The sequence below is a fragment of the Takifugu flavidus genome, chromosome 11 (assembly GCF_003711565.1).
Source record: "Takifugu flavidus isolate HTHZ2018 chromosome 11, ASM371156v2, whole genome shotgun sequence".
NCBI lineage: Eukaryota > Metazoa > Chordata > Actinopteri > Tetraodontiformes > Tetraodontidae > Takifugu > Takifugu flavidus.
Genome location: NC_079530.1, coordinates 6,957,798 through 6,980,594, shown reverse-complemented (window position 1 = coordinate 6,980,594; position 22,797 = coordinate 6,957,798). Strand labels below are relative to the sequence as shown.

Genomic DNA, 22,797 nt, shown 5'->3' with positions numbered 1-22,797 from the left:
CAGCTATGATTGTTCATTTTGTCTGTATAAGAATATCTGTGTATTTATGTGTAAATACTAGATATTCTGCCATGCTACCCGGTTATCAGAGGTGTGTGTATGATGTCAGTACAGTAGGTAACAATATTTTGCCTTTTTCACTCCCACTTTCCATCCTCCTTTCCTGTATGGCTCTGTTGTTTACAGAGATTGTAAACCAGTTGAATGCCCTCAGCTGCTTACATGGGGATGATGATGATGATGATGGTGATGGTGGTTTCCTTAAGCGAGCACGCAAAGCAGCCACTAAGCCTGCTGCTTCTTCCCAAGGTCTTTGTTCACCTTTCTTTCACCTCTCACCCTGTGTTCCCGACTCTCTTGTAATGTCTCCGCTACAATTCCGTTCGTTCCCACAGTTATTTGGTTTTTCTTTATCCAATTATTTTCCAGCTTCCTTCTCATCTCCCCAATCCTTTATTTTGTGATCGTGTTAAAATTCATCAGTGGTCCATGTGGTGATGTGCTGTATAATATGTTGTGAACATGTTAATTGGTGTTAATCCTTTCTAGTTTTTTTTTTTTTTTTTTTTCAAACAGCGTGGCCTTCCCATTTTTATAATGCAACTGGTAGTGAACCTGACAATTAATTTATATTGAAATTAACTTTTCATACGCACAGGCACACTTTTTGTTAGGTTTCCTGATTTACTTTTGAATCAGAAATGCATTATTTTGAATATTGGAGCGTGGTTGGGGATTCTGGGGCTACACATTATGTATAGCATTTTACCTTAGGCCCAGGTCTGTGCAGGGATCGTTTTAAAGGTTCTTCATAAGGACTGGAGCCAAACCAAACAGACAATAAGCAGTAAGGCTGAATATATTAAAGGTCTTCTGATCAACAAATCACAGTTTTTTTAGGAGAGGCATAGTTTTCAAAATAAGTAAAAAATGGACAAATGAGGAAACACACCAACCGCTCTCATTCTGAGAGAGCAGTTGGAGGGTCAAAGCAGCGCTGCCTCCTCCAACTTTTTCCCTGGACATCACCAACTGTATGGTCTAGGCTGCCTATACACTTGAAGCATTTTGAACTTATGAATTAATCAAAGCTTCCGGACATTTTTCCTATGGCTTGGTGCTGGATCTGTTTTCATTCCGACCAGAGGAGAAACTGCAGACACACATTCGTCACAGGAAAGGTAAGGTAACGTTAAACCATTAATCTTTTAGTCTGTATATAAGCTTAGAAAAGATTTCCGTGCTTTGTTTATTTCTTTTGTCTGGAATGAGCATAAATCAATCATAAATACCAAAGTTGAATAAGACAGAAATCACGATACTTATTATAAGCAAAATAAAGTGCAGCATCCTACATCAAAGCAGCAGGATATGTGTGTGTGAGTCGCCGCCAGAGAGGCAACACAACACAGTCTCCACGATTCCCTCTGCCTTTTTAATTCTGAACTAAATTTTTGGTGAAGATGATACTTGCCATCTTTTGTTGCTATACTATCACGAATGGCTTCTTTATCCACATTTATCTTGTTTGCAGGTCCTGCAACCCAAGTGTCTGAATGACACGCCCTTCTGGCCCAGGGCCATCATAGAACCAACAGGGCTTTGTTCCTGGGTCACTGCGCATGAATGGCTAGGGATAGCAGGAACATGCACACATTTTGCAGCAATGCTCGTTAAGTTAGCGGCAGCAGTCAGATGCAGGGAGGACAGAGTGTTGGCTAACCTGCTACCGGACTGGGAGTTGGTGTGGAGCCTCCTGTCTGCCTGTGTCGAGGTGGTTTCCATGGCGGCACTGTCCATGGTCATGGATCATGACCTCTTTCAGTGTGGCTGCCCCCCCAGAGGTGGTTTCTTCCTCATTTCATGTCTCCTTGCCTGGTCATGTCCCTCCAGTGACCATGTGTGTCTATTCTTTGTTGTTTTTATTCTCTGGGAGGCACTTTGTGCTACTTCTATACATGAAAAGTGCCATGGAAATAAAGTTTGATGTGATCTTATTTCCATTTGTAGCCTTCCGGTTCTCCCTGTTTGAAGAATAAAGTTTGGTGAAACTCTAAACCTGATACAGCAGTCATATTTTGAAACATTAGACAATGGTTTGTGACTGCACAACATGACGGACATCTTATCCGACCGCCCTTTCAAAATGAATACTCGATTTTCCTCCACATCTCCAGCAGCCAGCTAACAGTGGCCTATTGTAAAGCCTGGAAGTTTTACCTCTGCACTGTCTCAGCTGCTTGCGGTGCGTTATTCCTCTGCTGGTCTCAATTACGCCTTCCTGCTGGGCTGTGACTTTGATGTCTGTGTGGCCCAATTGCAGGGAGGGAACCCAGTCTGGGTCAGCCTGCACCATTTCATATGCAGGCTGACCTACAATGGGATTTTGTGTGTGTGTTGTTGTCATCTGTTCAATACACATAAAGCACATTTTTGCAGCTTTTTAAGACCATTTTCTGCAGCTCCCACTCCGTGTCTCTAAATTTGTTAAGCAACTACTTCCACGTGCTGAAAGCGATGTCGCACTGCTGCAGCCCAATGTCTCTTTTGAATCCTCTATCTGCTGTCTGCAGACGGTGGGAAACCTTAAAAATCCAACACCATGTTTAACTTAAGTGTTTGTATTACTGCTGCATCCTTTTCAGGCAACACCAGTCTCACCCTCTAGTCAGTGCTGTGTTGTTTACACCCTCCAAAATAGTGCCAACCACTCACGATGGGCCTTGCAGCAGTTACGTCAAAGAACAATTCCATTATTATAATTTACATGATCTATTTTGCTATATTTGATGAAAGATTGAGAAAGTTTCAATAATATTTCTGTTCCTGAATATGACATAAAATACAGCAGCAACTTACTGGAAAGTCGTCACTGATTGTCATGATTTATTTTATTTTAGTGTTTATCCAATTTATCTATTATAATATTCCGTGTATGACATGAGCTCCTTATATTTCAACTCTCTTGTATGTTTTGTTTAAAAATAAAAAAATAACCAATAAAGTAATATCATTTTGGAAAATAGATTAAAAGCATTTTGGAAACAAAGATTGTTTGTGAAATCAACATCGTTTTTTTAAACATGGTAACTTAGAACTACCAATTTTAAGGATAAAGACACACACGCACACCAAGACTTTAAATCTGGTTTATGGATATTATCAATACAGCTGATGAAGGCAAAGAAAAACTGCTCCTCGTGAGCCACGAGAATGATCCAAAACACACAGAGAACTTTCTCTTTACACCCAGCACTCAGTAGGTTTATTGGGCTTCTAGCTCACACATAAATGCTTCCTACTGACCTACAATAAAGCAACTGGGGATTCAGCTGGAGTGAGGATGATGAAGATGGATTGGGTGTTTGTTAGACTTTTCACCTCGTAGCTCCATAGCAACCTCATACGCCCTTAAAACTTTTTTCCCACAGTAAATTGCTATACATGCGAAATTTCCCAGAATGCCACACTGTATATGCATTCAAGTGTAGCTGAGCCTGCAAAGGAGCTCACCACTGCACTGAATGTTGTTGATGCTCATGGTTCACTCCGAGGTGCAGACATTGGTATTTTTATTTGCTTCTGTGAATGTTTGTGTTCATTTCATTTTGTGGAATTTATTGGTCTGTAAGTGTTTGGCCGTCCTTAGTTTCTCGGTGTATGACTTTGTGTTGGTGTTTGTTGCATTAGAACTGATCAACAAGCTGAACTTCCTGGATGACAAGGATCAGGATTCATCTGCTGTCATGAGCACAAATCCCTTTGATGAGCCTGATGACAGCATTCACCCAAACCACTTCAACCCATTTGGGGATCCTGATGTGGAAGGTATGTTTTTTTTTAAGACTTGGATCTTTTTAAATCATCAAAAGATTTAAGTTGAAGGTTTAAATATGCGCACACCTTGACTATTGACTATAATTTTCCACTTTAGTAGGTTTAAGTGTTTTCAGTTAACCATTATTGTGACCGCGAGAACCGACAGTAATGTATATCCTATATTATTCTTGTTTTGTGGGTGTTTTAAAATCATTTGGTTCTATGAAGTTCCTTTTATCATAGCAGAATTAAATCTCTCTTTTCTTTGTGAAGCAGAGGCACCACCTCAGCCAAGCTCCTGTTATGACCCCGACTCATCAAATCCGTTCAATGAGCCGGACGAACCTGATCCGCAAACACCAGGGAACCCCTTCGACGAGCACGATCAGGACACGGACGTCCAACCTGACCCAGAACCCCCAAAGCCCCGGCAGAGGAAAGGAGTGCGACCTGTTGACATGAGCAAGTACTTGTATGCTGACAACGCTCACAATGAGGATGAGGAGCTTGACGAGTAAGACTCGATTTCTAGATTAATTCCCTGACAGTCACTTTCTTTTATCACATCAGCTTAAATTGTGTTATTTTCCAATTATTTAGTTCTTTAATTTGCAATGTGGATTGGGAGAAATACACAACGTTAAATACAATTCCGACATGATTTCCATGTTTTTACAACATAAACCAGTTGCACTCTGGAAGGATCCAGGCAGATCATGCTTAGCAGTGGCAGGCCTTGCTGTTTAGATTAGTACCCTTTCTTTTAGTGAGGTACTCGTAGTTCCCCATCAGAGCAGAGTGATGAGGCAGCTCTTTCAACACGAACAAGGGCACTGTTGTTTCTCTGCATTCTTTTACCTTGTCTCCCTGCTTTCCCTTCTCTGTCATTACTTCCCTCCGTTTTTCCTTCTCCTTATACTTCTTGCTTTATACCCTCCCTCTGAGTTGACCTCTGAACTTCCTGCCCGGACTCAGTTTTATTTCACCCATTCAGTCTTTATTCAGTCTTTAAATGTTCCTTCTGCCTTAACTTCCTGTTTATCATCACTTCATTATTATTCACTTCAAAAGACACAGTATCATTAATTCACCGTATCTGCATCCGTTTCGACATATCTGTACGGAAGAACATTCTCCAAGTTGTTTGTGCATTTGTGCCTAAATTGTAACTATATAAATTATCATTCCTTAGCTGTTCAGAGACGCTGTCACAGTGATAGCCATGCATAGTGTTCCTCTTGTCTCTCTAAAGATAGACGGGTTATGGTGATTGGCATGTTTTTTTTCTGTCCTTTTTTTATTTTGGTCTGTCTTGTGCAGCAGAAGCAGCTTTCTGCAGCATTGAAAGTTCAAGAGGGCAATACAATGTTTTGACTGGAGTTCTTTTCACATCTTTGAGCCAGTGTTGTTCTGGTAATGCTGCTCGATAGGCTTGCCTGCTCTTCTTCAGTTCCCTTCTTTCTTTTTTGACTTCATGTCTGACTCCCATATCACTGTGGTCACCAAGTAGTTGTAACCTCCCCTTTTCAGACTAGTCAGTCAGCTCTTTTAGCCCCTCTCACCCCCATCTTCTCAATCCAATTCTGTTTGTTTAGGGTTGCTTGTTGCATGTTGAGTGAGTGTTTCAAGGCCGTGCCCCAGCTTTGAGTGCCACAAGCATGCCTGTATATTGATGAAACTGTGGAATGTGTGTAAGAGTGACCGGCTTTGGGTGTGTGTGTGTGTGTGTGTGTGTGCGCTTCTGTCTGTCAGTAGTCCTTCTTGGGTATTGAGGATATGAGGTTACGCAGACGTGACCTCAGTGCACCTGCATCTTCTATTACCTTACCTTAGCTTGTGTATACTATTCTTTGTTTTTCCCAAATCTTTCATCTCAGTTTTTAACTTTTCTTTATGTTTAACAGTTAATGCTGAACAGCCCAATACTTCATGCAATATCTGTTGTCATTGGGAATTTCTAAAATGTTGCCGTTATACTTTTTGAACCGCTGAAAATCTTAATTTTCTCCACTTAAGGCGACTGTTTCTGGGCTGTAACTTAAGTGAAGGATCCATGAACTGTCACTTTTACTCCATTCTCAGATCCAACCCCTTCTATGAGCCAAAGACATCAAGCCCTGTGAGGCCCCAAGTTGGCGCCCCCTCCTTGGACATGGGCAGCGGCCAGAAGAAGAGGGCTCCACCGCCCCCAAGTTCCAGTCCTGGCTTTGGCCTTAGTCCATCAGCTTCTAAACCCAGCTCTGTCCCAGACAGGGAGCAAGCCCTGGCAGTTGGGCCCAGCCCAGTCACAGCAGTAATTGGAAGAGAGCTGGCCTCCTCTTCCCCAAAGGTAACAAGACTTCATTTATGTAATATAATAAAAAGGTGTTCCCAATGTCCGCTACAAATAAAGCTGGACCGTCTCTGTAGTGTGACACTTTTTAATTAGTGTTTTTACCAACTGATACTTTGGTACTAGGTCGTTACTAACATTCTAACAATGCCATAGTTTTGTAAAAAAAAAAAATACAATTAAAATTGACCCAATGCTAAGGACACAATAAAATATTGTGTGGTCATACAGAAACATTGCACTGTAAAATGAACCTTTTAAAATGAATAACCGGATTAAAAAACAGCAGAATAATATGAAAATTGTAGCATGACTGAAAGAATTCACGTTTTTGGGAAACGATATTGTCATTAAAATGTTGTTATAATTTTTGAGATCACATTACACCTGAAACACAGAAAGAGGAGCAATCTATTTTCTGTTGTGAATTCCACACTTGAAGCCTCAGGGAGCGGTGACAGAAGCTCCCCTAGTCAGGCTTCTGAAAGGAGGAGAGAAAAATCATACAAGCGCTCGTAGAGCTGTCTGGGGAAGAGCAGAGTGGGCCACCCATAGTAGGACTCCTGGAGCTTACTCAAGGGGAGAGGGAGGGGAAGTCACCCTTAGTGGGACTCCTGGAGATCTCGCCTGGAGAGCGGGGAAGAAGAAACCCTGCTGCAGCAAGCCACCTGGTGTTTGATGGAGTTCCCCTCTCTTCCAATTCTTCCCTGGGAAACCAGAAGGAGGAAGATTTCTCCTGTTTACTTCTGTCTCACCAAGTCACAGTGTTTAATTCAATGTCCCTTATGGTGCGCAACTCAAGCTAATTTGAGCTAAACAGTTTTTATTGAATATTTAGATAGTTGATTACCCATCAACCTTATGGAATCTTTGATTTGAATTTATTTCAGTTGGCTTAGCTAGCGAACACAGAATGCCAGTTGTTAAGTCAAACCTTTGGCTCTTACTCCATCTTTCTGACTCATTTTTGACTATTTTATGGGACTTTTAATCAGCGTGCATGCATGTGTGTACACATTCATATTTGTATATCACGTCCAGTGGTCCCTATACTTTTTTCCGCCTGCTCAATCCCATCTTCTCCCTCATTCTTTATGCTCGTGAAATTCCCGAGCTCCTCATTTGAATATAGGTATTTGTTTATTGGGGTGTTGTTGCATGTTTATTTATTTATTTAAATTAGGTAAATCATGTCTGGTTCTAATTAAATGGCTGATGGTCACACACACTCATGGCAGGAGTCAGACCACTGGTGGGGAATGATTGGCTGGGGGTGTGGGGATGGGTCGCGGTTAACTGTGTGTGTGTTGTGTGTGTTGTGTGTGTGTGTGTGTGTGTCTGTATCTGTGTGGGGAGAATCAATGAGCCTATGTGGGGCTTAAACACAGGGGGCTTAACTACAGCAGAGCGATCACAAGGGGGTGTTGACCCCCACTGCACACACGCAAACACCCTGTACAGTTACTTAAACACACACGAACGTAAACACACACACACACACACACACACACACACACACACACACACAGGTCCCGTCTTCCTCATACAGCTGGCTAGCTGACTGTTTTAGTGTAGCTGGGCGGTGATGCTGGCCGTCCATGTAATTATGGCACAGTGCCTTTATCACCCAGCTGCAGTTGCCTGTGACCGTGGGTGAGGGGGACTAAACCACTTTAATTACCCAAAGCCACTGGGCTGTGGTGGGCCACACTTTGCCCAGAGATGCCCCTGTCTCCTCAGCTTGAGATGAAGGGGAGGGGAAGCAAAAGCTGAATTGTGGGTATGGATAAAGAGGGGGGGGTTGTATTAAAGGAGAATTGGTAGGAGATAGTGAAGGGTAGAGGAAAGGTGAACAGGGAAGAGAAGATGGTGAAGGAATAGAGGAAAGATAGATAGGGTATTCACAATAAACAGGGTTAGGCCTACAGGTTTTGTTGACATATGGAGCTAGTGTGAATAGGTTTCTCTTTTTATTCACACCAGGCAATATGACACACATGTGCACGCATACACACATGCAGCCATGTGTAGGCTGTGAGATGACCTTTGAATGTATGAAGTCAGAGAGGATTAAGAGGAGACGTTCCCACTTTGAGAGGCCAAGACGAAACCAACACACCGCCACATTGTGAACGTGAATAGGATATAAATGTGCACCCGTGCCCTCATGCATGTGTTTAACTGTTGTTACAGTTTATAGTTTGCCTTTGGCTCTGTTAGGCTACCCTAGAGCCAAAGAATCCCCTAAGCGCTGTCTTTTTGACCAACAAATCACATATTATCGGCTGTAGGAGAAACACAAATACATATCTAGGACTAATTTCAAGTTGATATATGGAAATTCACCATATGTATTCATTCATTCACAAACTGCCCTGCAGGCTATGCGATGCCTCACATGACTTGAAACAAAAGCTTACCTTTGTTGACTAAGCAGATAATTTGTTCAGTGCAGAGGTAACATAGGTACAGTGAACTGACCAAAGAACTGGAAGGTCATCAGAGATGAGGACACATAGATTTACCATCATTTTAAAAGAGAAGATATAAGAAATTAGTGGCACAAACACTTGTGTCTGTTACCAGCCTGTGAAAAATCGGGACATCAGCAAGACATATGGTCTGCATCCACTTACCTGCTACACAGCTACTGCACATATGTATTGGATTTATATTAATCTCCTACAAGAGCTTCAGATAGCATTGTTGCCAGTTGTTGGGATTTGACAATCTTCAGATCATCTTGAAGGACCTGGAAGAGCTGATGTGCATTTGGTCTGCAGTCAGAATGGAGATGTAAATGATCCAAAAGGTTTATTCTTCAGGAATCAAGTCCACGCAGCAGATGAAACAGAGGGCAGATTAGCAGCTTCCCACCTCACAGTAATAGATGTCGGCCCGGCTCAAAATGAGCGCACGTGATGTCTTTTCATCTCAGGTAAAAGTCTTGACCTAAATGAGCAACGCTATTAATGCTCAGGCCACTGGTCTCCTCCCGTACAGCCGCATTATTGACGGGTCAATTTAAAGTAAGAAATTAATCTTTACAACCATCTCAAAGGGACGTATGTCTTAACCTTAACCTATATTCATTATCAGTATTCATTACTGCCACTAAAAAACAATAATTAGTTCATAAATGCTGTTCCAATCAGCTTTTAAGTCATTTTCTGATGCTTTCTTCAGACTTTGTGTGCCAAATAAAGCCCGTTTTCCTGTGTGGGAGACAGATCCACAAAAGTTTAAATGTAGCATCCGTGAAGGAGCCAGAAGGATGGAAATGTCTGCAGGATTAATGTAAATCAACAGAAGGAGTTCCTGTTGGGCGGGTCGCGATCTCTGTCTGAGCTGTTTCAGTCCATCTCTTTTCTCTGGAGCTGATTTTACCCCTCCCTGTGAGTCAGTGATCCCCTGCTCCTCCTTTTTTTTGGTTTCATCTCCATCTCTATTCTATAGTCAGGCCGCTCTACACTTAGATGCGCTGATCTTTGGATTTTCATCAAGTTTCCGCTTCATGAATCATTTGCCTTATTTTCATATAAAGAAAAGTTGGAACCTGCCTTATGTCTGCAGGGCAAAGTTTGGGAAGAAAAGTTAAAGAAAAGTCCATTTTAATATTAACTCGGAGAATCTTAGAAAGAGTAAGATGAGCCGACAGCAGAACTGAGGGTTACAAGAGAGTATCAGGGCCATGAGAAAAAAAAAATACAATTTTTTTATCATGCATTTTGCTTCTGGGCCACTTTGAGTTACAGTGGGACCTCTACTTACGAACGTCTCTACATGCGAATTTTTCAGGTTACGAAGCATCTCAACGGGAAAATATTTCCTCTTGTTACGAAGGAAATTTCAGGATACGAAGGTCAAAAATATGCTACCGCTGCTACTCGCGCTGCTACTAAACAGAAGCTAATTTCAATGTCATGTTTTACATACAGTCTCTTCCAACTCTCGACTACACTGTGTTTGCCAGCTAAAAGTGAAAGTATTTATTTGTCTCTAAATCCGAGTCACGTGCGCTGGATATTATGGTCTCAAAAGGTCCACTTTATTCTCTAAATTGTATTTCGACATTTGTCTCTGGGGTGGCCCGAGTACTCTCCCGTAAATGGTACATGTACTCGTACAAATGTTGAAGTTCATCAGTAAATTGTCACAACTCTTGTGTGTCTATTCCTGTAGAACTTCCACAGTTCTTCCATTTCCCTTCCCGTTTGCAGCAAACACCTTCCAGAAAATGAACCGACGCCGGTGGTGTGTTTTCCCCGTCACTTGAAGGGCTTGTGTGATTACTTCTGTTAATCAAAGGGTTGAAATTAAATAGAGCTATACTGGTTGTGAGCGTGCCCGCACCAGCGGGAGTAAAAGGCCAGAGCTCTCCTTTCTCTCCTGGACTTTGTTTCACGGCTGCTCCTTCAGTTCAGGCTGCCTTCAAATTGAAATTAGAATAAATTAACATTATTTAATTGAGTTCGCAGAAGGCTGCGATATTTCTTAATTAGCTTTCGCCAGGGTTCGCAGCAGGAGACGACCGCGCTCTCACAGCAGTGTGACTGAGGCCGATGTGATGACTGAGGGATGTTATTGGAGGACAGGGGGGAACTCAAGGGACGAGGACAGTCATCTCCGGTCCCCTAATCTTTGCCCGTTCCAAGTTATTCTGTCTTGTTATTGTTCAGTTATTTTATTTCTATCTTTCCCGGTAACTTTGACATACCTTTAAGAAAGAGATGAGGAAAGTTTTTGACTTTCATTGATGCATGTTTTCTTTGCCAACATTGAAGGTTTATTGGCTTTAAAAGGAATTGATGTTTTTTGAGTGGTGGATTTATAAAAGTAGATCATTAGTTAGCAATGAATTGTTTTGGCCTGGTTCTGAGGTCCAGGCAATGAAGACCCAGTTCCTCACAGTGGCACCATTGGCCTTTCCATAATCTGTGTAATAGTAGGAGAATAATCCGGGAGAGGGGTAAGGCTAAGTCAGCATGTCTCAATGTCTGCTGTTTCCCAGTGTGGTCCCCTCCCTAACTCTTATTTTCAGCCTCTGAGTGGTCTGTTATTGGATCTGTTGGGAGAGAGGAGACCCAGTTTCTTCTGTCATGCAGTTCAGGGCCGATCATTGGGCTTCCTGTTGTTAAGATGCTGCAGGGCATCGCTGTCATCGACCTAGGTAGGAAGGTATAGGACATCACTAATTACTTAACATCTCAAGTTGACAGATTTAAGAGAATCTTTAGATAAGGTAACATGCAGATCAGGTGAATTTGGGCCTCCTGATGAATTTTAGGAACTTTTTTTAACAGCTTAGAGAGTAATGGTCATTTTATTATTCTGCCTTTTAAGAGAAAAAGAATGCTGTTGTGTTTTCAGACATAATTGTGTATATGGTTGTCGTGACAACCGGCACGCGTGTGTGTGCCGTATGGTAATATGTAATCTGGTGTGTTTGTCAGGGATATATTTTTGATCCACTTACTGTAATGCGGATATCATTTTTCCACCTCTTCCTCTGTTGGGTGCATGTCGAGTTCACAAGTTAAGCACTGCAAAGAGCTCGCTCTCCTCAATACCCGCGCCGACTGGTGTAAAAGGGCCTTCCGCAAAGCGCAGCTTGTAATCTGCCTTTGGTAAGTCCTCCTTAGTTTTATCTGCCAAGGATTACCTCACAAGCTGCAAGCAGGAGAGAACGGCGGAGACGCAGAGCAGGAGAGAGAGAGAAATGAAAAGCAAGTCAAACAGAAAACGATGAAGATGGAACAAAATGAAAACAAATCGCTGTGTAATCTCTGAAAGAGAGAGACCTGCTTTGGAGTTGAAGGGAAGTTTCCCTTGCCACTCATTTAGAGAGGGAATTGACTAATCCCTCCATGATTGATGTCTGCTATGAGAGGCTCTGTAGCAGACTAATAGGGCTTATGAGGATGACCAAAAAGTCCTTTGTGAGTGCATGCCTGTGTGTGTATGAGAATGAACCAAACCATTTTTTCTTGTGTGTCCTTCTTTCCAGTGGTCATAGAGGCCAGAGGTTTGAATGACATAGGGGCTGAAGAAGGGGGTAACTTTATCTTAATCTGGTTTTAATCTGCCCCAGTCCTCCAGGTGTATGTATGGGCTTAAGAAGAGAAGGGTCCAGGGTTTTGGGGTGAGGTTTAAGGGGTTTTCATTGGGGAGATATAAGTCTGTATACTTGAAAACTCCTTCAACCCCTGCAAGGTCTAAGACCCCACACGTTCTCGAAAGCCGTGCTCACTTAGTCATGCCATACATACTTCCGTCATCCGTAAGTGTTCCCTGCTACATTTTAATTGAATTAAACCAACCATTCTCCATAATTTAAAAGGGACCTTAGAAGTACCTTATGAAGAGATTTGTCTTTCAAATTGTGTGCACGTGTTCAAGAGTGCGAGTCTGCGTGCGCGTGCGAGGCCAAATGTGCTCTCGTGTTTGAGGAGAGTGAGCGCGGAGATGATAAGGCTTTAATTGCCTCTGTATGAAGCCCTTCAGCACTTTCTCCTCAGGACTGTTATGGTATGCAGGTGTGTGTTCTTATGTGCTGTAAGAAATACTAAGAGGTATTTTCAGTTCTTAACTCACTGATCACTGAGTGGGATCATTCCTTTAGCTTTAATTGAGCACTCGCCTCATTGCAGTTGACCTTAACAAGATTTACTCGTGCACTTGTTCATTATTTACTCAGGACCGGTTTGCATGCATTGACCCACCTTTATTCTTAGAATGTGTTTGCGTGGGTTTTACGAATATTTTGTTGAAAATATTTGTTGGCTGATGCAGATTTTGATTTCATTTAGGATTCGATAGACAAAACCACCAACGCGGTGCAACAATTCGCCCTAAATTAATCTTAATCTTAAACATTAAAGCTTGATGCAGATATTTGCCACTGGCTGAGATGAATTTATGTTTTGCTCAAAAATTCGACCAGAAGCTGCAGTTAATTGCGACGAATCAGTGCAGCAATAAAACACAAAAACAATGAGCCCCTGCAGCCTCAAGGCTCCTGGAAATCCTTGAAATCATAATCGGCTACCATAGATTTTGTCATATTCTTTCCCCCTGTTGGTTCCTTCACCCTCCTTTCTTGTAGCATTTCCTCCAAACACCCTTCATTGGTATGTGTGTGCAAGTGCATATGCAGCTGTGTGTGTGTGCGCGTGTGTGTGTTGATGAGTCAGTATTCTGATCAGGAGTCAAAGGAGCCGAGTTTGTAATTATGTTCATTTTAATTGCCTGTGCTATCAACCCTCTCATCACTCTGGGGTTCACACAGTGCTGGACAGTGGCAGTCTGTAGAAGGAGGTTGCACAATTGCTTTGTCAAGACACCCCCACCAACCCGCACACACCACCACCACAGATACACTCTCTACCTGAGGAACGTAATTCCTAAAGTGGCCTCCTTAATGAGTTTTCCCTTCCCAGGCTTAGATTAATTGATAAATGGAGGTGTTATCACCAGGGCTGATCTCTGATTTCATTGCACCACTAATTTGTTTGTTGAACATGGCAGTTAAAGGAGATTAAAGCATTATAGATGCATAAGAGCTGCCTCCTCTCCCCTTTCTCCTCCTTGCTCCTCAAGCTTTTTAATTTCAGGGAGGCAAGGAAGGATATTCCAGACCTTTTGAACATTCTATCGATTTTGAATGCAAGAGTGGGGACTGTTGCTGTTGTTTCCATGGCGAGCTAATGCCAGCAGTCATCGCGTCACGGCGCCGTGTCGGCGAGCAGAGGGGAAGATGGGCACAGTGTGAGCTGGCACAATCGCATATCGGTGCTTCCTGTTTCAGACTGTGTCTCAGTTCATGGTTTTTATTCCACTTTCACAGCCTTGCCTGTCCTCTTCTGATCTGGCTTCTTTTATTTTTGTGCTACTTTGCATGGTTATGCTTTTTTGATTTTTCTTTCCACATTTACCATCGCAGGTTTGCCGCTATATGCGAAAGAACATCTGGTTATGAGCTCATTTGTAGAAACCCCCGTCAACATCTTCAATATATTTACATATTTTCTTAACTTTGACGATTCAACAAAAAATATGTTTGGCTGTGACACTGTAGAGGAGTGCCACTCCACAAAAAAAGATTTCTTTCTTTCTTCCTCTACCTGCTAACACACTTCCTGAATCCTGCCTTAATGGCGTCTACATGCACGGTCACACACACACTCAGAGCCACATTTTCCTCTCGCGGCTTTCTTCCCTGATGTGATTACAACAGTAATGCGATCGTTCCTTTGTATGTTAATGTGTATTATTTTTCACGCTACATTTGTTCTGCTCTCCTCTATTCCATATTGTTCCATCCACTCCACATCTCCATTTACATAATTGAACTTTTGATTGGACTTTTCTCCCTCCCCTCTGCTCTCATGCAGGCGGCGTTTGAAATCCAAAGGTTAATTTCAGTGGTTAGATGATGCGAGGCAAACGGCCATTTTTTTTATTTTTTTTTGCCTGCTGAGCCTTTTTCCTAATGTGGACACGTCATACTTGCAGAGCCCAGATTAAACAAATTGCTTATTTTGATTCAATGTGCAATTAAATAATTGAGCCCGTTGATAACTTGAGCCTGGTTAATCACATGAGTACTTTCAGCAGCGGGACCGACAGGCTACTTAACGTGCACTTTTATCCTTTCAACTATGAATGAGCATTAATGTTTTTAAGAGTGTACGGGTTTATGTCTGTAACTCAGTGTTGGAGCATTCATGTTTGAGTATCTATCTTCTAGACGGTAGACCCTATTGTCGTTGAAGGCGGTCTGTTTATGTGTGCTTTCCGTGTGTGTGTGTGTGTGTGTGTGTCTGCACACGTACATGGACTTTTCCCTTGCTGTAGGCTCCTTGAGCGGATTACAAGTTTTAAAGAGTATGAGATTCAACACCTCCTCAAATCTGACACTCTCTGACATTGCTTTGAAGCCATGAAAGTGAGATTGGAAAGACACGGAAGCTCTTTTCTTTCCGCAGAGTTGTGGGTTTATGTCATTGCGTCGAGGCCAGTTAAGTTTCCATTGAAGCGTCATGCCCCAGAGGGAGAAGACAAAGCTGCCACTTAAAGCATTTCACTTGTATCTTTTTTATGACTTTGAAATGCCAGATTTTGATGCGCCCACTCGCTCTTTAGCGTTTGTATATAATGTATCATCTGTATATGTCCAACATCAGTTAGGCCAACATGGTGATCCACTAAAATTGTTTATCTGACTGCTGTGCCCTTCATAACGTTAGAATTCTTTTGTGAAGTGTACATCTCAAAGAATGGTCTTCAGATGAGTTGAAAAGGGGTTAAGACTTGTATGACTTCAATCTAAAACATGACATTGTCTTTAATTCAGCTCTGACCCTGTTGTGGGTCTGTTCCACCGATGCCAATGTTGGCAAAACTGCGAGTGGATTTAAAATGATCCTTCCTCCCCAACACTGCAGTAGATGCAGGCAGATTTCTGGATTCCAACCTTGCTGCAGGATTGTACTTTTTTTCCTCTTAAAACCCAAGATCGACCAGTGACAATTTTCTAATTTTCCATATCACAGTTCATCCACCTTCCCCCTGATCTTGAATCGCATCCTGCCTGCCTGTGATCACATTGCTGACACCGAATATCCTCCTCCTAACACCAGCACCAACAGGAGCGGATGCTCCTATTCCCAGATTTTTCCCTCTATCTTGTCATTCAGGCATTGTAGTAAGCTTAACCCTTCCTCTCTTTCTCAAACATCCATTTTTCCCACCTTCATTTTTCTTTCTTTGCCCTGTTGGATGTATGTTTTTGACACTGAGGCATCAGGAATAATGGAATGGCTTGTCAGGGGCTTGTACTTTTTGCCCATGCTGTTAGGCTGGTGTATAATAGTAGCAGAGGAGGTTATATGGCACTGATAGTAATGAAGGTTGCCTTTTCATTTTTTAATATGGAATGTTTGTGGGCCGAGGCATTTCTCTCTGCTAATCCCGCCCTCGAGCCGAGCTAGCTACATGACTGTGACACACACACACACATCCAGTGACATTCACACAGACAGATAAAAGACAAACACAGGCGCACACACACACACACATGTACACCTACCTTTAGGCAACACAGCAGACCGTTTGATAAGTCAACCCTGCGTTTTTATTCCTCATGAAAATTTCACCCCTCCTGTGCATGTGTCCTCAGAAAATGTACCTCCGTCCTGTGAAAGAAGATATAAGATTTGTTCAATATTTTTTAGATATGAAAGGGTGAGCGAATAGATGCACGTATCTGGAAAAGACTAATGGAACAGTCTGGAGTCCTAGTTATGGATTGCTGGCAACCATTTTTTCTTTCTTTTTTATATTTTTAAAAAATGTTTAGAGCATATAAAAATCAGCAGAGTGGTGCTGTGGTAGCATGAGAAGTAATCAGTTTTTCCCGTTGACACGTTTACCATGCTAGTTTTACCCGAGAAGACAGGCTTTAACTCTCTATTCCTGTTTGTTACAAGTGTGACACACCGCATGTGTGTGTGTTTTGGTGTTTTCTGCCAGCTAAGGCAACGGGGTCTGCGGCGCTGGAGTGTGCTGTGTGTCTAATTGCTTTAATAGCACCTGGTCTCTAATCCGAGGTAATTAGAGTGCTCAAATTAGACAGCTACTTTCAACCGTCACTTGAAAAAAGCAGAAAGGGAAGGCCTGGAGGAAGACCACTCTAGACTGAAACTCTGCTGATGCACACACACAGTTGGGCTGGCACACACAGAGCAGTGGCAGGAGAAAAGAACTGGGGAAACAGGTTTTGCTTGGGAAGAATAGCTGATGGCTAATGTTTGAGAAAATGTGCAAAACTCTTATATTCTTTAAATACCTTCTTGTAATACCATGTTAGCCTGTGAAAATGTACCTGTAAACTTAGTCTTTACATTGTCCTTCCTCTTTTTCCAATGGAGGATGGTGTCGACTTTTTGACTTTTTTTTATTGTATTTTTTTTATCTCTACCCCCATTTAAATGACACACAGGCATTGTTGAGGCTACCTAAGACCTGACTGGAGAAGCTGTGGGGAAAGGTTAAGGCCCTCTTTGAAAGCCGGAAATGTCAAGTGTCTGCCCCTCAGGCTCCCAATGCCCTGTCCCTGTCCCTGAGACTGTTGTTGAGGCCTGCATCAGACACACACGCACATGCTAAAAGTGAGAGCATCCGTGGACTTCCATCTAATTTGGCCTTTGTGCCCAGCTTTAGGATCACAGTTACAGGTTAAAATACAACAATTCATCTTTCAGGTGACAAATCTTCATGTAGTACAAGTTTTCTCTCTGCAGTGTTGTTTTAGGGCTGTTAGCAAAAAGATAAATGTATATATATATAATACTTTCACACTCCATGAACTCCACACTCCACGTTCACACTCCGTGAACTATTGTTTGACATGGCTTCTAGTTAGGGTACCATCACCTCATGTACTGCTCTAATATGGTTGCAGTAGCGAAAGGCCACCGACAGAGGGGGTTGGTTGCCTACTGCAAGCTTTGTCACAGGGGCCACGTTGTCTCTGCACCAAGCTGCGTTTTCTCCACCATCTGTCTGCACAGTTTGGAATATAGTGGAAAATATCCACTTGTATAAAACCATCATGTCGACTAAGGCTAAAGTTTGATTATAGAATAAAGAAAATAAGTTAAACACACGCAAAACAAAAACGATATGAGTTTTAAATGTACAATCTTCTTTATCATTTTAAATCATATATTTTATATTCAAGCCTGAGAAATATAACACATCAAATGTTTGATTACTAAATAATAATTGCCTGAAATGAAAGAAATTGTTATATTATTGCCATATAATCGGTATTTTGCGCTCATTTCAGTGTCTTTTTATTTCCAATCTCGCATGAATTTAATCAGGTCTCAGTGACATTTTTAGCTTTTTCTGTCCAGAACGATCTAAGAGAATTAGCCCATATCTGTGGCTCCATAACCAGATTAGTGAACAAGCAGCTGAATAATCAGAATAGCTTTAGTTCTGCTGGTCATCAGAAGACAACCGGTGTCTCCATGCCACCAAGGATTTGTGGGATTTTGAGTCTGGGAGACAAAAGGCTCCTAATGGTGAAAGCTTTCAGCCTAGATAAGACTTCAAAGGCAGAGCTAATTAATAAGATGTTTACATTTTCCATGGTCATACGCTGCTTTGTGCATTACCCTTCATTACTGTGTATACGTGTGCGTGAACGTGCATGCGTAGATTCATTTAATATCATTAAATCAAACTAATTAGGGTGATTGGTCAGTTGAACATTTTATTCAAAGCGATATTTATCGAAAGGAGCTCAGATGTGGAGGCGAGTGGTGTCAAACACGAAACTTGCAGTTATTTCAAAATATTAATTCTGAGATCTCATCTTCTCTGCTGACAGCCCAGCCCCATCCCAAGCCCAGTTCTAGGAGGGAAGCCCAATGCCAGCCAGTCCCTGCTGGCCTGGTGCCGCGAGGTCACCAAGAACTACCGTGGAGTGAAGATCACCAACTTCACCACATCCTGGAGGAACGGGCTGGCCTTCTGTGCTCTGCTGCACCACTTCAGACCAGACGTCATGTAAGAAACAGTCAAGCACAAAGGGAGAATTTCTCCCTGATCATGTCCTATTACCAGTTTGGACGCTGCTTTATGTGTTGTTTTGTCGGTTGTAGATTAATGGATGAGATCTATTATTTCATATTTAATTTAAATCAAATGTTTGTCTCCTTATTTTATTGTTATAAATGTAATAATGCACATGTGAGAGTGTTTTTGTCTTTAACGCTCAATACATGTACATTTTGGAAAACCATCAGCTCATGAAATATTTAAAAAACTCAAACCCTGTTCTGGTAAACATGTGCGCGTGTGTGGTTTTGCATTTTGGTGTGTTAGTTTTACATATTTTCCACTCTATTAGTTCTCTTGATTGCACTGCTATGAAATTGCATGTTACAGTTCTAATGCCATTACATGCGATGCATATTTAAACACAAGACTTTCTCTGCTATCTTCTCCTGTCTCCTGTTCTCCCTGTTTTTTTCCCCTCCTCTTCAACCCTCCTTGCTCCTCTTCCAGAGACTACAAATCACTCAATCCTCAGGATATTAAAGAAAACAACAAAAAGGTAAGAGGCAGCCACCGCTGGGTCCTTCAGACCACTTAGCTCCCTCCCATCTACAGCTCTATTTTGCCTTATTTAGAGATCTGCCATTAATCCCCGGATATGTGTGTTTTATGGTTTAATGGGGAGGGTAGGAAACACACATAATGGGAAATGCGTGGACTTGCCATCATGCATAGACTACAGCCAGAATGTTATAATGACAGCATTCTTAAGACGCCTCCCTGCTGCGATGCGTTTTCTTGGGCAGCGTAATTTAGTCACCTGGCAGAGGTGAGGTGGGATCTCGCCTCAGCTGCCTGCTGGGAGATTACTAAACAGCCTGGGCTTTGTGTGTTTTCATGCCTATGTGTATAATGAAAGCATATTTGCCCTGTGTCTATTAGACTGCTTTGTTTGAGGGGGTGTGATGCACATGTTTATTAGTGGGCTGCAAGTTCATTTGGGTTTCATCCCTCGCCTTAGAAATGACATGCTGCAGATGCATTCTCCGCTAAAGCTTCAACAACCATTCACTTCTATGTCATCATTCATGCACATTCACGGCTAGAGATGAACACTTTGACACATCCTCACTTTCTCTCGGTCCCTGTGGCTTTTTATTCTCACATTTCTCCTTTTTTGCTCCACGGGCTCTTGCCGAACACATTCGTTCTGCTGCTACACATTCACACACATATTTATACACACAGATGCCCTGGCCTCTCTCGGGCCCCGAGGGCTACACAGAACGATATGCGTTGGGTTCCTGCAGCTTGATTTCCTCTTCTCATACACACTCTGGCTCTGCGATAACCTCTGGTGGCCCTGTTAGGCATGAATGCTACCCTGTTGACAATAACCACAGTGGAGGGAAAGGAACAGACCCAATCCCATATCTGCTAACTGCCCCTCACCCCCTCCAGGTGCTCAAGTAGCCCTGAAGAAATTGGTTAGATATAAGTAATATGGGAATATGCTGTAGAAGGTGATACCTGGTGAATATCTGCAGCACTGTACCAGCATCCTGTTACTGGCTTCTGTACAAAGATCCGCACCAGCTGATGTAGTTTTGGCCATCTCAGTTGTAGCTTAGCAGAGGAGCACGGGCCTTTACCAAGGCACACAAAGAAAACACAAGGAAAGCCAAACCTCTTTATAGTCTTTAATCAGTATATATGTATAAATAAATAAGAACACAAGTTTAAATTACTACTCAGGTCGTGTCATGATAACATGAAAGCTGGTATGTTTTACCGCTGGTCAGTAGCGTTTATATTATCTTAAAGAATGAGAACACGATGAGAATATTCACATTTTGTAAATTTAAAACCATTAAAGCTTATTTCACCCGATGCAGCACTGCAGTTAGTTCATAATAGTTTCATAATGTGCGTGAGTTTGTTTGGCTTAGATTGATTTTCTGGTTATGTGTGCTATGTACTATGTGAATATGTTAAGTGTCTTTCATTTAAAAAAAAAATCACATTAAAATATTTTTCCTCCTAGCAGTTCTCTGCAAACATTAGATTGATAATCGTATGGTTTTATTTGGCATCGCAGGGGACTGATAATGGCGATTTCAGATAAAAGGAAAGAGGAAAAATGAGTGTTGTGGTTTCATGTGGCACCCTGAAGGTGTTGAAAAGGAGAAGGGTGACGTGGCTAGAAAAAAAGGGGAAACCACATATGTCAGACTGTGGCAGGTCTCTGGTTGACAAAAAATAAGGAAAGAATTAAAGAAAGAGGAATTAAAAAGTTAAAACAACAAGGTCCTGTGATTTATTTAAAACTGAGTAACCAAACAGAGACAAAATGACACTTGTTTTCCATTCTTTAAGGGTTTTTTGGAATGTATAGAATTTATCGAATGGACATACAACATTGGACCGTATAGATATGACAACGATCTCTGCTTTTCATGGCTAGTTGATAGCCAAGCCCCCTCCTCCTTTCATGTTCTATCTGTGAGGAGTGATTGCAATGAGCTCAGACTGTGCTGAATTATGACAGATAAGGACAATCAATATTGGGGGTAGGTGGGGGGTGGGGGGGTAGAAAGGAATGAATATTCATTTACATTCTGTGAAATGATCCATTAATCAGCGGGTGTGTCAATAAATGTCAGACTTTTGAGGACTGTCTTCGTCTGCGAATTTCAGGGGTTTGCGTGTTGAGACGTCGTGCGCGTTGGGTCCGCTCGCTGCTCCGTCAGCACGACGCCGCGTCTCTGTGTGCGAGTGTAATGAGGCCAAGGAGAAGTCATTTGTCTCGCCATCTGATAGCGTAGCGCCGAGCACCAGTTTAAAGCTCACCGAGCACAAGCGCGGGGTTGGGCTGAAGGGGGAGGGTTGATGATTGACAGAGATAGATGGCTGTCAATCACAGAGAGGGAGCGGAGGGGGAGCAGCGAGCAGCACTCCAGGGCAGCAACGGCAGCGTTTATTCCCAAGCAGAAGCAAAAACTGGTGATTAAATACCATAACTGATATAAGTGGGTAAACAAAATAATGCAATGTTAAATTGGAGAAAGAGGCCACCACATTATTTTCTTTAATAACGGTACGCACCTCTTAGAGACATCAAACCCTGACATAGAGGTCAAAAAGACTGCAGCGCACGTCGTAGTCCAGAACAGAATGCAACTCAGAAGCCGTGCTCCCTTCATCTTCAGCTCACATGTGCTCCTACTCTCACTTTTCTCTTTCATTCTTTCATTCTCTCCCTATTGAGCAGCAAAGTTGTCGCTCTCTTTCAGAGCACAGCCTGGCCAGGAGGGGAACAATGTAAGCACACTCTGCTTCTCTGAATACTTGTTAGAAACCCAATCAGGCCCTCTTATTCTCCATATTCTCCTTCTTTGTTTTCTGTCCTTCTCCCCCCCCCCACAACTTTCTTTCTTCTTGGGCTTGGAAGGGGGAACTTAAACAGGCTCGTTGTAAAGGCAAACTCCTCTCTGTTCTCCCCTTTCTTTTTTCACAGTCAGTTCTTTTTTCCCCTACCTCATCTTCGTGAGCACAAACACATACTTTCCATCCACACAAAGGGACAAAGGAGGCGAGAGCGAAAGAGACGATGGCCGACAAAAGCCGTCATAATTGATTGTAAATTGAGAAGCATGTCTCCATCTCATTCACTTCTCTGCTTGTTTCTGTCGCACAAATAAAGTTGGAAAAAAGCTTTTTCCCATGATTTTTCATTTACCATTTCATGGTTTATTACCTTATATTATCTTGACACTCGTGGCAGAGCATACGATCTAAACTTTGCACCTCGCATCAGTCTAGATGAAAAAAGACCAACGTCAAGTGAGTTAATTTTTAGTTTCTGTGCTCATGTTTGGTACCAGTTTAGTTTTGTTAACATGAAAACAGAATGAAACTGTTTTAAGAACTCCACCATTATTCTTTTCTGTGTGCGTAACCTTAATCAAATGTGGATTTGAAAAACAAAAAGGAAAGACCATTGCAGCAGTCCAGGAAAGAGTGAGCGACCTCTTCAGAACAATCCCCGGGGTAAATAATCTTATAAAAATAATACG

General features: G+C 42.2%; 1 protein-coding gene across 9 annotated transcripts in view; it reads left to right on the top strand.

Moving 5' to 3' along the window:
- The window catches only part of ehbp1 (EH domain binding protein 1), an 88,684-nt gene that overhangs the window by 21,906 nt on the left and 43,981 nt on the right, over positions 1 to 22,797 (top strand). For 6 of the 9 annotated variants that reach the window (XR_008952658.1, XR_008952657.1, XM_057047424.1 and 3 more), the window contains exons 8-13: positions 187 to 309; positions 3,691 to 3,828; positions 4,093 to 4,333; positions 5,902 to 6,148; positions 18,552 to 18,730; positions 19,232 to 19,280. Coding sequence is in view for 7 of the 9 variants with exons in the window: in XM_057047424.1 (XP_056903404.1) it covers positions 187 to 309; positions 3,691 to 3,828; positions 4,093 to 4,333; positions 5,902 to 6,148; positions 18,552 to 18,730; positions 19,232 to 19,280 (977 nt within the window). In the remaining 2 variants the exon portion in view is untranslated. The remainder of the gene's footprint in view (positions 1 to 186; positions 310 to 3,690; positions 3,829 to 4,092; positions 4,334 to 5,901; positions 6,149 to 18,551; positions 18,731 to 19,231; positions 19,281 to 22,797) is intronic. The other 3 variants (XM_057047419.1, XM_057047423.1, XM_057047421.1) reach the window with 3 other exon arrangements.